The sequence below is a fragment of the Sceloporus occidentalis genome, unplaced genomic scaffold (assembly GCF_023333645.1).
Source record: "Sceloporus occidentalis isolate IW3139 unplaced genomic scaffold, rSceOcc1.0.p SCAF_1, whole genome shotgun sequence".
Taxonomy (NCBI): domain Eukaryota; kingdom Metazoa; phylum Chordata; class Lepidosauria; order Squamata; family Phrynosomatidae; genus Sceloporus; species Sceloporus occidentalis.
The window spans coordinates 131,611,066-131,627,199 of NW_028316981.1; the positions used below are offsets into that span (position 1 = coordinate 131,611,066).

General features: G+C 39.8%; 1 protein-coding gene across 7 annotated transcripts in view; it reads right to left on the minus strand.

The window, feature by feature from the left end:
- The window catches only part of LOC149322170 (SAP30-binding protein), a 57,047-nt gene that overhangs the window by 38,492 nt on the left and 2,421 nt on the right, over positions 1–16,134 (minus strand). For 6 of the 7 annotated variants that reach the window (XM_089536091.1, XM_089536082.1, XM_089536111.1 and 3 more), the window contains one exon: positions 6,820–6,867. The exons of the other annotated variant lie outside the window; for it this stretch is intronic. In XM_089536091.1, coding sequence (XP_089392217.1) covers positions 6,820–6,867 — 48 coding nt within the window. The remainder of the gene's footprint in view (positions 1–6,819; positions 6,868–16,134) is intronic. 7 annotated transcript variants of the gene reach the window in all.

The window sequence follows — 16,134 nt, forward strand, 5'->3', positions numbered from 1 at the left end:
TTTGCCATGCCTTAATTGACACTGGATAAACCAAACATTTTCTCTCAATGAGAAGAAACCTCTTTCTTTTCAGCTTCTTTTAATAGGGGAAGACAAAACTGTAAGAAACTTTGTAGTTGTTGTTCATTCAATATGAAAGATATCAAGGATGAAAAATCAGCTCTAATTCTTAATTAGAGACGAAAACAATTTATAGCTCTACCACTCTACCACACTTTGGCATGGTCTCTTCATGGGATATAGAACATGCTCCTCACATTACATCAATGTAATAATCACATAATTATTCATCCAAAGTGAATTATTACTTCCAATTTTATAATTTTTAAAAATAAGAGAAAAAGTGCAAGGAGAGGGCATTTCTACTAACTTCCTAGACAACAGAGGTATGAAGGATTGCTATTTATTAAAACTACTTTATTTGTAGTTTTTATTTTTATATTATATGATAGTAATATCTTCTAAGTATTTGTGATGTCTGTCTTCCATTAGCATTCAGGGATTATGTTTTTTCTAAAAGATGCCCACCCTCAACTAGCCTTGCCCTGGGGCTAAAGAGGAAATCAACCTTTGACATTATCAGTGTCTGGACTTGAAAAGCACACAAGGACAGGCTGTTCTACTATGCAGTATGACTGGAAAGACAGAAAAAAGCAGCCACCTGGAAAGTGTTGACCTCTATTATTTACAGTAAGATCAACAAGAGCAACATGAGTTACTACCTGGACTTCAGAATAACAGCTGCCGTCAATGAACATGTAACAGCTTAACATAGCATGTAGCAGTCTGCTACTGAAAACACTAAAAAACAAACAAACCGCAGAATCAAACAAGTATTCTTAACTTCTCCCTGGAATTTAAGTATAATTGGATGAATGGTGATTTTTTTTAAAAAATGTGATGCTGAGTGTACTACATGGTATTGATAATAATGGCTCTCTAAGCCAGTTTGGCGCAGTGGCTCAGTGTTGGGCTACAACTCTGGAGACCAGGGTTCAAATCTCGCTTGGCCTTGGAAACCCACAGAGTAACCTTGAGCAAGTCACACTTTAGCAACAGAGGAAAACTTTGAACCAATCTTGCCAAGAAAATCCCATTATGGGTTCACTTTAGAGTCAAACATTGTTTGCATGCATTTCTTCAAGACCTTTGTAAACTCAAGTAAAAGGAAAATGCCGCAAGTGATCCTACATTGCTTCCAGTATTTAGTGTTACGTAAGTGGAATATATATTAGAACACATGCTTTGCATGCACAAGTACTCCAGTTCATTTATTTTTATTGAGCTTTCAGGAATCAAACATGCAAGTAGCAGGTAATAAAAAAGATTTCTAAGGCTCAGAAGAGTCACTACCAGTCAAGAAAGAGAACAATATGCTACATAAACAATTGACTCAGTTTGGTAGCTCCATACAAACATTCCATAGCTTAAAGTCAGTATAGCAAATGCTGCACTAGTATGCTGTTGGTTCACTGATATTATTTAATCAACACAAAGCAAAGCATGTTAATGTAGTGCATGCAGAAGATTAAGGCAACAACACAATTCACCTTAGATGGCTACTGGTCACACTGATATGCTATAGATGCAATCCTTCCCAATTTTAAACATGTCCAGAAGATATGAAGTCTATCAAAATCCAGAATGTTTTCTATCATTTTCTTCTATGGTTTCTTGTAATGTCTAAGAGATGAAGAAGTCTGGGAGACTTCAAAGCCTTGACCACAAATGTGTACGTATTTAGTTTGTCCTAATAAAAACATTTCCCAAGGATTTTTGAAATGAACTAACATGGCTTCTGCTTTAATGTGTACTTCTTGCCTCTTCTAATAGTCACATGAACTATACAGTACAACAATTATAAATGGAAGAAGGATCCATCTCTTCATATTCGTAGATTATGTTTACAGTACACAGCCTGAGAATAATAAATCTATACTTTCCAAAGTGTAATTACTGTACTGACGTCTATTACTTTTGGACATTTAAACTATCCACATGATAATCCTCTCACCTTATCAGTGTCTTTATCTCAAGATTTCTCATAACGCATGTCAAATGGCTTTAGACATGTCAGTTGGGTTCAGAGAGAGATGAACAGACTAGAAAAAAGTAGTAAAGAAATACTGCCACTGCATGGACAAAGAAGGTACAAAGCCACTGCTTAACTTTCAAATCCCAGCTTTTAAGGCATTCACAGGTGTAGCATTGGAATCATACACAACTTGTTTTAAGGAAGGATTATCAAAGCTCCTTTTCTTGATATCTTGGTGCTTGAGACACATTTTGGAAAGGAAATAGCTGCTAAGGGTCTACAGTAAAATAGCTTGACGTATGAGGTGGAAAATAAGCTGCTTGCATATCTTCAGGACATTTCAAGGTGGTGCTACAGCTGGAGAAGCATTCTAGAACTGGGTAGCACTAGCAACTATCCATCTACATTGAAGGATGGCTCCAGAGACATGGGCACGCTCTGCAGTATTTCATTCACAAGTACTTTAAGGAGGTGACTGCCTACATGGCTCTTGGCACTAGTTATTTATGATGTGATAAGGGTGCTTTGATGTGTTTCTTAAAATATAGATTTTGGCTGAGCTCCTTTCTCAAGCCAAGGTGCTGTGAAGCCCAGCAGTTTACTTACCGTACAATGAATTCTGGGATATCAAGGTGATGGGAGCCTAGCTCTGCAAGGGGGCTAAGGGTGGAGCTCCACCTGAGTGCTGCCCAGTAAAACTGCTGTGTAAGGAGGCACTGGAAATCTCTTTGTGCAATGCCAGAAAAATAGTTATGCTGGCATAATCCCTATTCTTGATGGTGTAATTTGCCTTTATATGAGCCCCTAACTTGACTTGGGTCCAAAACACAATGCAGAAATAATCCAGGTTGAGACCTGTTTAAATGCCCTGGCTCAGTGCTAGGGAATTCTGGCAACTGTAGTTTACCATGGCACCATAGTTCTCTGACAGAGAAGGCTAAAGCTACAATTCCAAAAATTCCCTAGCATTGAACCAGAGCAGTTGAAGTGGTTTCAAACAGGGTTATTTCTGCAGTGTGTTTTGGACCTAAGATTTAGAAACTTTATAGTAAACTGCACTGATCCCAGGGATAGATCATATAAATTAAATGAAAGGTCAATTTTAATACCATAATAAAACACTTATAAGTAATTTGCTGACAAAAGCAGATGGGCAGGTGCGAGTAGTAGGGATAGTGGCAGCCATAAAGCAAACTTTCCTGCCTTCTTAGGGTTGAAGTACAGTGTAGAATGTGTACAGCCATAAGATGTGTACATGGCAAAAGCCAAGCTCATATTCCACATGTGTGAAATCTTAGGCCTGTTACAGACAGCCAAAATAAAGCTGCTTCGAGTCACAGTGGAGGTATGGTGTTTCAATGATGCATGCATCCTAAGAGTCCAGAAGCCACACCAAAGCCATGCTCCAGTCTGGAGCGTGGCTTTGGTGCGACGTCTGGACTCTTAGGATGCATGCATCATTGAAACACCATACCTCCACTGTGACTCGAAGCAGCTTTATTTTGGCTGTCTGTAACAGGCCTTAGAATCATAGAGTTGGAAGACCACAAGGGCCATCCAGTCCATCCCCCTGCAGGAACTCTCAATCAATGCATACCCGACAGATGGCCATCCAGCCTCTGCTTAAAGACCTCCAAGGAAGGAGACTCCACTACACTCCAAGGGAGTGTGTTCCACTGTCAAACAGCCCTTACCGTCAGGAAGTTCCCCCTAATGTTGAGGTGGAATATATTTTCCTGTACTTGAAACCATTGTTCTAGGCTCTATAAGGCTCTATACATTGTTATGGATTGTGAAAGCAAGGCCTATCTGAACACAGGCTCAAATTCATCTTTAAAAAGTTTAACATACAGTGAGGAATATAAATTCAAGTCAGAACAGATAAATGCTAGTAAGGTCCCGGGGCATGATTAGTCCTATCTAACATGCTTCAGCATAAAAGAGGTGGGAAGAGAGAAAGCTGGCAGCACCATTCAGACTAATTTATTTTGGCATGGGTTTTCTTGAATTTTGATTCTATGATTCTTCATATATGTCAATGGAGTACAATATTAATGCCACTGCTAATTAAACAGTTAAATAGGTGGGGGTGATCAGAATGTAATAGGATACAGAATTATGTAAAATTTGATACTGGCCATATACCTTTGATGAGTTCTGTCAGATGATACATATCTGTCAAACAGCTGGGATTCTCCTCAGAAAAGTTTTTTTAATTCAAGAGAACTAATTTTCCACAGAAGGAGGATGTCTTGCCACCACACCTCACAGTACAAGGTGTTGGTTATCACCTTTAAAGCCCTAAATGGCTTGGGTCCAAGCTATCTCCGGGACCGCCTTCTCCCCTACAATCCTCCCCGCGCACTCCGCTCCTCTGGGAGAGGCCTACTTCAGCCACAAAAATCAAGGCTTTCGACTATCTCCCAGAGGGCATTTTCCATCGTCGCCCCCAGACTGTGGAACGGCCTGCCGGATGAGATCCGTCCACTTACATCCTTAGACAGCTTTAAAAAGGCTGTTAAGACGGATCTCTTCCGGCAGGCCTTCCCAGAATAGAGAATCTGGCTTTAGAAAAACGTCTGGGAAAGATACTGCTGCTCCCACTAATTGTTTGTTGGTATGATGTTGTTGACCTTCTGGTCAGTTTTTAACTTGCATGTTTGTTTGTTGTTATTTTTTATTCTGTTTTTTAAATATTGCATTGGATTTAATACTTTTTTAAGGAGGAGAGGGTACCAGGGATTTTATATGTTTTGTATTTTTAACTTTGTTAACTGCCCCAACTGTTCTCAGAGGGGTGGGATACAAATCAATTTTATTATTATTATTATTATTATTATTATTATTAACTAACATGCCAGCCGGTTGACAGATTGGTATGCGCTCATACATGTACAGCCAGTATCACAAATCCATATCAATCTGTACCCCATTATAAGCTGAAATACCTGTGGCATTAATATTGTACTCCATTTCCACAACTGAAGAAATGGCCTGAAATTCATGAGTGCTCGTGCTAAAATAAATCAGTTAATCTCAAAGGCACCACTACGTTCTTTCTTCCAACCGTTCTTTTTTTTTTTTGCTGAAACAGACTAGCATGGATATTCCCTTGATAACATCTTCCAGTTTTTTCATGTTCTAGATGGGGTGGGCAAAATGTCCCCCCCCAGGTATTTAACTATTCCATCCCCAAATATTTCAAAGCAATTTTTTGCCTGAAAATTCCCTCTAGGGCAGGCCTGCACAACATATAGCTTGGGGGGCATTCCACAAGGATATGAAATGACTTCTAGGCTCCTTTGCCATTCTGCCTCCTCCTGAGGAGAGGACCATGAGGAGGAGGACGAGGAAGGGTGAACGCTTGCCTTGCAAGGCTCCTCCAATGCCTTGCTTTGTCCTGAGAAGAAGGCCAGGTGGCAGAGGACAGAGAACACGCACTCTGCAAAGCTCCTCTGCTACTTGGCTTTCTCCCAAGGAGACAGACTAATGGTGGAGGAAGATGAGCAAATGCTCACCCTGCAAGGCTCCTCTTTTGCCTGGTTTTCTCCTAAGAAGGTTGGACAGCAGAGGAGGAAGGCCAGGCGGAGGAAGAGAAGGGCAGGCAGGGCTCCTTTGCTGCTTGGCCTTCTCCTGAAAAGAGGGCCAGGAAGAGGAGGAAGATGACATAATTAATATTTAATTAAAACCTGAACTTGTGGCCTGAAGAAGTTTAGCCTATTTTAATTTTGGCCCTTACCTCCTGGCAAATTGTGGAGTTCTGCTCTAAGGAGTGTGGGGAACATTCCCACCATATAGTGGGACCACCCTGGGCCATTTTGAATTGAAGAAACACCATTTTTTATAAAATAGGAAGACAACAGAAAGTGACTTCCACTCACTTCCTGTTGTTAATAAAACACTTCTCCTGGACATAAAATGGCCCAGGGGGCCAAAAACAAGGAAGGGAAATGCTTCCCTTATCCTTAGCATTTGGGAAGAATAGTAATTTTTATTTTTGGTAGGAAGATTGGTGGCGGGTGGGGGGCACTCCAAGGTCTTCTGGGGGCACTGCAGTCACTTTCCCTTTCATAGTTGCTCACCACCCTTGATCATCGTTTCCAGCAAGAGATTCAGGATACCGATTACCAAAACTCCATAACAGTCTGCAGACAAAACAGCTCAACCAAACACAAAATCTGAAAAAATTCCAACTTTGAAATGCTTCTGGTCCCCACCTGTATTAAACTACTGAATATTAGGATTTTCTTTTCCTTGTCAACTGCACAGTTAAGAAAATGGCAAGTATAATTATAAAACTGGCACTGAATACAGCATTTCCCCTGAACTAAAGATGCCTTCAGCATCATGGCTCATGTTATGTAGTGTGCTACATTTATCTCATTATGTGTTCATTCTTTATTAACCAACCAACCTAGTGTCAAGCACTGTAGAAATTTAGATAAGTATACATGTCATCTCTCAAAATATGGTTACACAGTCCAATAGGAGACCTGGTAACTCCTTGAACTACACCACAGATACTACAGATACAAAAAAGAACAATATATTTATTAGAGCAGAGCATTAGAAACATGATCAAATTATTTCATACTCTGATGAATTGACTTAATTGCCTCTTTTAGTACTTAATGTTTGAGACCACTTGTTTTCAGAAATCCCATGCACCACCCCAAAAAGTTAAAAAATGGCTTGCCAATAACAGAAGATGCAAATGATAGGCTAAATCATGCTATTAAATTGTACAGTGTATTCCCATACCACCATAACACTCTTCCAAATACCTTTAGGTCATCAGCCTCAGGTTTTTCAGTCTCTGAATCGTCATCTTCCTACAAGACAAAGAATTTATAGGATTAAGCTTTAAAAGGGGGGGACGGCTCAGCAAATTCTTGCATGTGTGGCAAGGGGCTTGCATTAAAAATCTCAGTTTCACCCTTAAATTCTGCTGAGCTGTTTTCATAACCTCTACCCCACCCCAATTAAAAAAAACTATTCATATAAAAGACAGTATATACTATTACTAAGCAAACAGGTGTTGGTAGATTCTAAATGTCCATATAACATTTGATTTCTCAAAAAATAAAGCAAGACAGGAAAAAACAAAAGCTTGTGTTGTGAGACGATCATTTTTTTTGTATCAATGAAGATATGATGAAAGACAAGTCCACAAACACGATCTAGCACAGTTCCAAGTCAGCAGAATGCACCCCTCTGAAGGAGATAATTCAAGATGTTGGATATGACAAAACCAATGTGAACTGACAACATTAACTGCAAGCCAATGTTAGCAGACAAGCATTTCCATAAAGCTGCATAACCAACAAGTAGTTTGACTTAGATGTTTGCTGCAGAACTATTCTGCAACTCTTTCAACAATGGACATCAACTTTCACTATCACCGGTACACTTTTTTAATTTTTTTTTTCTACAGACAAGGTAGTCATAGCAGCTTTTCTGCTTGGTGTCTATGCTAAACATTTTCTTCAGACCCAGAAGAAAATTCAAAATCACAGCTGTTTAGTAGTAGTTTTTTCCCATTTTTAGTAAAAAAAAAAGTTGATTATAGTTTCACTGGAACCTCACTTTACTTTTTACTACAATACTATGTTACTGAAAAATTAAAAGCACACTTATTGCAAAGATGATTTGTTCTTAAAAGTCAAAGATCCCACTTATGGATACCATTATTCAAAACTAAAGCTAATGCCAAAATAAATTTTGCATAGAGATATGCAGGATTAGGCCCTAAACAGGAAAACTGATCACCTTGCACTGCAGTATAAAAAACAAAACCACCATAGAAATAATGCAGAGTTGAATAACTCAGGGTTAAATAACCTAGTGTCGTCCAGTTATTTTGAACTACAGCTCCCACAATCTATAACCAATGTTCACAAGGGCTGACTGTAGGATAGAAGAGGCTTGTGACAAGGTATCATCACTTCACATTTCTATCTTCAGATCCTAGGGAAGCACTGAAAATCCTGAATCAATATCTCAGTTCAGTCTTGCCATGGATAAGCTTAAAGGAACTTATTTCACACAAAACAGACTGTTAGTTAGGGATTCTGTCAGTTAGGGGTGATAGGTTGCACAACTTGCCCTAGATCGGACAGCACTTCCCTTAAAAAGAAAATTTGCATTTTCCTGATTATCCCAACATTATTGGATAGCTACAAGCATCTTTCACCAAGAGCCTCACTTCTTCATGCCATCAAATCAGATTATGACTTGATTACTGCAGACATCAATATATATGGCTGCAATTCTGTACAAAACCTAGTCGTCAGAACATTGGCTGGTGTAATTGGAGCACATCACACTGCTTTTCTAAAACTACTACTGGTTATTCATTCATTTCCAGATTTAAGTCCAAGTCCTAATATTGACCCTTAAGGCTTTTACCAGCATGAGGCCCGGTTACCTCAAGGACTGCTTTTACCCATGAGCCTGTCCGAACCTCAAGAACAATTTTAGGGCCCCTGTTCTCTGGCTGGGGGAACTTAAGGACTGGGTCTTCTTGGTAGTGACATCACAGTTGTGAGACATCTGAAAGGATCTCTTACTTACAGCTTTTTAAATTAGACACAGAAACTGTTTATTCAATAGGCATTTTGCATACAATCTTTTCTGCTGTTTTAATTGATTTGCTCTAGTTCAGTTATATCACTATTTTACTAGTCCTACTCTTTAAAAGATTTTAAGTGTTGTTGATGCTCCTGTGTACATGCTGTGCTGAAGATCTTTTATGCAGAAAAAGCAGATAGGAATGAAATAAACAAAACCAGATTCTGATGAAATAAGAAAGGATGTTCTTCAGACTTTCAAGTCAATTTGTTATTTTGTTCTTACATGTCTTCCAGTCAACTCTGTCTTATGGTGACCCCCTCTTAGGGTTTTCTTGGTGAGATTTAGTCAGAGAAGATCTGTCGTTGCCTTTCTCTTAAGCCGAGAGTGTGACTTGCTACCCAATGGGTTTCTATAGCTGAATGGGGACTTGAACCCTGGTCTCCCAGAGACCTAGTCCAGCACTCAATCCAATATATCACACTGGGTCCCTTCAAAACAGGGCTGACTATCATTCAACTTTATAGTAAAAGTGATTTACTGAAATGCTATTATTTATTTAAGGCTTGTTCTGGAGCTACATTGCTACCCTATTTGTAGTGAAATTAGGACTAGCTTCAGGCATTTACTTCTCTCTCTCTCCAGTGACAATGGATATGTTGATGAATGCTTGACAAAAAATATATTGAGGTTATTTGAATCTTTACTGTACAATAAGATAAGGACATTATCTGGTATGTACAAAGAGGAAACTGGTGAAGAAATAAGACCTACTTCTGATTTCACTATACATAAAGGAACATATCTGACTATAGTGCTCCAGTTGCACCTTAAAAACAATGGTCCAGCCTACCAAACTAGTAGTGCCAACACTTAGTCATAAGATTGTGAGATCTTTAACTACTTCCATCTACTGAATGCAGATTTCTCATTTTCAAAAAAAAATTGAGCAAATATTTAAAGTCATTCACTTGGAAACAGAACTTAGTTCCTAAGGATCCTATTAATTCTGCATTTACAATCAGTTATATGCAAGCAATGTGTAGGTAAATGGTATGCATAAGCAGATAAAAACAACACAGATACAGAGAAGATATCACATGCTCCAATAATACAGTATTTTGCTTTTTGCAAATTAGTAAAAGTCTATTTATGTTCACAAAATTCTAGTTGGAAATAACTCTCCAAAACACGTTATGGATGATGTACTATATATATGATGATTCCCCCCCTCCAAAAAAAAATCTTTGTCACCATAAGCTATTACAAATTGCCATTGCAATATCTAGCAATTTTACAACACAGTTTAAGGATTAACTGTTTAACATTATTCTCTAAATGCGAAAAAATATTATTTCAAACCAAAAGATCAAATCATACTCCACTTTTGAGGAATTACTGTGTACAGCTTAAATGATTAGAACTTGTCACAGATAATACAAGTAGGCAGCAAAAAGATAGAAAAACTACTTTTGTCCCACACCATTCTTTTATAGAAGATTTCATACAGAAGGGGAGCGTGGGAAAGCCAGTTAACTAATACAGCAATTTAACCCATCTGTTTATGAAAGCACCAAATAGTAATCTTTTCCATTTTCAAATTCCCAAAGGACAAAGATAAGGCATCAGACTATTGATAGAACACATGATGTAAAAGCACATCCTTTTAGCATACCAAAATCCACCATCTGAGACTTTCCTGTCAAATTTATTGAAATAAAGGACCACCACTTCCTTGACCCTTCTTAGATTTCCTTACAACTGGCTGAGTATGTTATAGCCCTGGAGGTAAGGAGGATTAAGTTTGTGTGCCCAGGTCTCTTCCAGGCAATTCATAACATATTTTGAAGAGTCCTGATACATTCCTTATCTGCCACTTTATTTTCCCAGCCTGGCAGGTTCCAGGACATTAGAGTGGGCTCTCACCATCTGTGGATCTGAGCATCCATGGACAGCAAGTCCCATCATTCTCAACGGGGATGCATGTGTGTGGCCATGCTAGCAGTCATGCGCATGGTGCGACACCATTGGAGATAATGGGACTTGAGGTCCTATGTTTTTTCTTATCCGTGAGGGGGTCTGGAACATATCCTCTGGCGATGCGAAGGGCTGACTGTATATCAAATCCTCTTTGTTTTGTGTGTAATCAATTGCAATTTTTAGTTAATGATCTGAAAGGCTCAAAATTAGTTCTCTGACAAAAATCATTATTTCTACTGTACTCTTGACGTTAGGCCTATTTTGCTCTTTTAAGTTTCTAGAAAACAACTTAGGCCCGATCTAGATGGGCCTTTGCGGCGCCCCTGTCACGTGCTAAGGGTTGGCCAAGGGCGCACTGCCCATACATGCCTCACCCATACGTGCCTTGCCCATACACCCATACGTGCCTTGCCCATACGTGCCTTGCCCATACGCGCCTCACCCCTAGCACGCATCAAAATGGCAGCACCCTATATACACGGGCACTGCCATTTTGACACTATGGATGTTTAGTGTCCACACGTCACGACCCATAAGGACGTCACGAGTGCGCCATTGGCGCACTGCAACGTCCTTATGGCACTGCAGAAAGAACCCGCTTTTTGCGGGTTCTTTTTGCGGCGCGAGGGAGCCGCGTGGTTTGTCAGCTGTGACTCCCTCACGCAGCAAAACAAGGTGCGGACAGACCGCCCTTTTTGGGTGGTCTGTATCCCGCCTTAGTTACTCTAGATATAACTTACTGTTTTGACCTGGCCAAATATATCATTTTACATTTGAGAGCCAATGTATTTGTTCTTGTTTTCTTGTCTATAAGATACTAACTGGACATTATTTGGTTATGTAATAAAGAGAGCAATTTTGTAATTGTGATTCTTTTATCTTCTTCCACTCCAATTACCATTTCTAAATTTCTTTTTTCTCATTCTCTGTAATGCAAGTGGTGGAGGATTAGGATACCAATGACAGGACTTATTTTGTGGCTGCTTCACTTCAAACATCAGGTCTCTGTTGGTGAACATATGCAATAGAGACCAAATTTACACCACACATCAGGATCTTGAAATGTCACTTCTTTGCTATCTCTTTGTCCACCCTGAGATAGACACTTGTAGAAGACACCATTGCTTAAATTCATAGAAGACATCATTGCTTAAATTCAGAGCAGCCCCCATAGCAGAATGAATTTCTGATAAATGTTCTTTTGCAGATATCGTCGCTCTACCTAATTTCTTCACTAGCCAGTTATGTATACCCATTGGCCATTTATTTAAAGACATTTCCATGTGCTGGCAATAATTAGGAACAGATCTTCAATTCGCCCTTTTTTTTTGGGGGGGGGGAATATTTGGGATGTTTTCCCACTGCCCTCTGAAATTTTCCCTAGTCTGTGTTGCTGTATGGAAAAGGTAGGGAGCCTGCTTGAATTATCCAAATCCTAATTTACAGATGACCTACGGGGGCTTTGTAATGCAACATTTGGTAGAATATAGTTGTATATTGTTCAGAGAGAGAAATAGTATGTGAATACTAATCTAGATACTCATCTATTGTCTGGAATTTTGGATGACAATGAGTAAGACTAAGAACAGAGGCTGCTTTATTAGTACTAGAACCTTGTCCATTTTTACTAGCTTTAGGATAAGTTTCAGAATTCAAGTTCCAATACTCCATATCAACATTTAATTGCTTTATTGCAGAGCTTATGGGTGATTTGACTGCTTCTGGTTTGTCAGCATCTTCATAATCTTCCAGTCCAACGGTGACCCGGGGGGGGGGGGGGAGGGGGTTGGTGTACAGCTGAAATCTTAAGCATTACCAATTCAACTAATATTTCTATGATAGTTTGCTCAGCTAAAAAACACTGATCTTGTCATGCCTCCAGAGCATCTTTGATGCTCTTGAGACATATATTTAGTTAAGATTATAATAGGTTTTCTATGTATTAGTTTAGGAGGGGAAATAAAGATCTACAGCTTTAAGAAAGACAAGGATTGTGGGAAATCCCAGGGTCTTATGCTGTCTCCCTCTAGCTAGTCTCAGTGTGTAGTAAGATTTCAGCCAAGTCAGACCTGGAGAGAGTATTTTCCTTTGACAAAAAGATAAGTCCACAAAGGAAGAAAGATAGTCCTCAGAAGAAGAAAGATAGAATCCACCAAGAAGAGAGCAAGGTATTTAGAAAGGACTATTGAAAAAGAAGAAATCAATTTTGTGTTTTTTGTGTTATAACCAGTAAAGCTTTTGAAATTTAAGAAATTTGTGGACAAGTCTTTTGTTCTGGCTGTGTTCCCGAGAGCCAGAGGCCTTATTACACCCAAAGTCCATAGCATCGCTCTTGGGACAAAACAGATCTCATAAAAGACCAACATGAGGGGGTTTATAATTTGTTGCTGTTGAGTCAGGTTTGCTCATCTTTTCTTTAAGTGTATTTACTGTTTCTTTATATGAAGAGAACTGCCTTTGCTTAGATGATGAAAGATTTGATTCAGCCAAACCTGGGTTGACGGACCAATTTATAGCACTTTCATTGGAGGAGTACAGAGAAGAGTTTTCTGCCTAAGTTCCATCATCCATGACTTCAACTGTTACACAAACACTCTTTAAAGAGCCAAAAATATAAGCCGGAGGTAGATCTATGGTCTTTTGATCCAGCCACTGCTCACTTACTTCAGATTCCTTTTCATCCTTTACTAAACCATAACAGTCTAATATTGATTTCTGGACAAAACTGAGTACTGTAGTGTACTTTCAGCTGAGGCTTTTCTAAACTAGGCCCAAATAGAGATCATGCTAAAGTACAGACGGTATATAAAACAAATTGTTTTATCCTCCTATACTATACACCTTGATACTTATGCCTTTAGAAATATTTTTAAAATTTAAAAAATGTATCTTAATATTAAAATACTAAAATAATCAAAATACTAAAAAGTGTCTACAAATTCACACCACAATAAATTCTAAAACTTCATAGATAAAATGAGTTCTTGATTCTTACTTTATCAGCAATCACATCTGGTCAAAGGTAAGTAGAACATGACCAGTCCCTTAATACTGGATTGAGTTATTTTTCTGATAGGCGGTCTTTTATGTGAATAAACTCCTTCACACAGAATGAATCATGAAAGTTGTTAATCTCCACAGTATCCCAGGTTCATAAAGTCCAGGAACACCAGCCCAAGTTTGCATTCAAGTTTCAGTCAACACCCAGTGTTTTCTAATTTCTTCTTCTCATCATCTGCATTTGGGAAATTCTTCCCTTGTGACAAGTATAAACATTGCAGTTTTCAGAAAATACAGGTATGAAAATTTAAACCAGGGGTAGGCAACCTTTTTGAGCCGGGGGCCAGGTTGCTGTCCCTCAGACAACTGGGGGGCCGAAGCCGGGGGTGGAGCTTCCACCCTCCGGGGGCGGAGCCGCATGCCAGGGGTGGGGCATCCACCCTCCAGGGGCGGAGCCACATAACAGGGGTGGAGCGTCCACCCCCGGGGCGGAGCCGCATGCTGGGGGTGGGGCTTCCACCCTCCAGGGCAGAGCCACATAACAGGGGCGGAGCTTCCACAGAAGCATCATCATAATCATCACTACCACCACCTCCACTGCTATCATTGTTACAGCAGACCTTTCAGCAATAAATGCACCAAAAATACACAGAAATGCACTTTGGAAAGTCACACTCCTCCTCCTCTTTCTCATTGAGAGGGGATTTTGCACATAGAACACCAAGGGCAAGTGAAAATAATAATAATAATAATCAGTTACAAGCATGGAAACTACTAAAATGCAATTCAAAATAAAAGGCAGGAAACATGCACTCTTTCAACCCAGAAAAGCCACAAGGTACTACTGAAAGGGCATTTTGCAAAGAACACCAGGGCAATTAAATAATAATATTAATATTAAAGTTACAAGCATGGAGATTACTAAAATGCAATTCAAAATAAAAGGCAGCAAGCAAAGAAAAGCCACAAGGTACTACTGAGAGGGCATTTTGCAAAGAACACCAGGGCAATTAAATAATAATATTAATATTAAAGTTACAGGCATGGAGATTACTAAAATGCAATTCAAAATAAAAGGCAGCAAGCAAAGAAAAGCCACAAGGTACTACTGAGAGGGCATTTTGCAAAGAACACCAGGGCAATTAAATAATAATATTAATATTAAAGTTACAGGCATGGAGATTACTAAAATGCAATTCAAAATAAAAGGCAGCAAGCAAAGAAAAGCCACAAGGTACTACTGAGAGGGCATTTTGCAAAGAACACCAGGGCAATTAAATAATAATATTAATATTAAAGTTACAGGCATGGAGATTACTAAAATGCAATTCAAAATAAAAGGCAGCAAGCAAAGAAAAGCCACAAAGTACTACTGGGAGGGCATTTTGCAAAGAACACCCACCTAACCCCCTCCCCCAATGAACCAACCTGTGGCTGCAGCTGCTGCTCTGGCTCCGTTTCTCCCTGGCTTTGCCCTCCTTCTGCTGCCTCCTCCTCCTCCTTTCCCTGCTCTTAGGGGGGAGGAGGAGGAGGAGGGCGAGGTGGAGCCTGCTGCAGGCCCACTGCAGCCCCTGGAACCCTGTTGGAGTGCTCTAGGGGCTGCAACAGGCCTGCTACATGGGCGCCGCGAAATCTCGTGTGACCTTTGCCATCCTGAGGTCTCGCGAGATTTCGGCCGCCATTTTGAAAAACAAAATGGCACCCGGAGCGGCAAAAAAACGGGGGAAATCGGCGGCAAGAGTGCTCGGGGGCCGCTTGGAAGGCCTTGGCGGGCCGGATCCGGCCCGTGGGCCGCAGGTTGCCTACCCCTGATTTAAACAGAAGGAAGAATTTTAACTTGTGCCACTCTGTAAAAAGGTAGCTTATTTGTTGTTTCCACAGTGGAAATTTTAGAATAAACAAAGGATGCTTCAGCTTCCAGCCCCAAGAACGTAACTCCTCCAACATTTAGGCAGACTAACTTGCTGGGTTATAGGTTTTTGTGGGGTTTTCGGGCTATGTGGCCAAGTTCTAGAAGAGTTTATCTTTGCTGGGTTATCTTTGTTGTACTCCTTCCATTTTTCTCTTCACTATTAGTTAAGTCATTCAAGTTCAAATTTTCCCAATGAGAAAAGCAAAATTATCAGTTGGTTGGCCACAATCGTCTTGAATTACATGGCATGCAAAGTTTTTTAAAACAGAGGTGGTCATGAGGGAGTGAAACACTCATTCCATCATCTGCCCTGTCTTTGTTTTAAGCAGAACACTCTAGCATACCAACAGGGCTTGTACAGACAGACCAAAATAAAGCTGCCTTGGGTCACTTTGGAGGTATGCTTTTAAAATGACATGTATCTTATGAGACCAGAAGCTGCGTTCCAGTCCTTAGAACTGGAGCGAGGCTTTGGCGTGGTTTCTGGCCTCTTAGGATACATGCATCATTTAAACAGCATACCTCCAAAGTGACCCGAAGCAGCTTTATTTTGACCTGTCTGTATGGGCTCAATATATAACTTTTTGTCTTTGACATCTTACTCCATAAATATCACCTTGCTCAGTTAGAGAAAAAG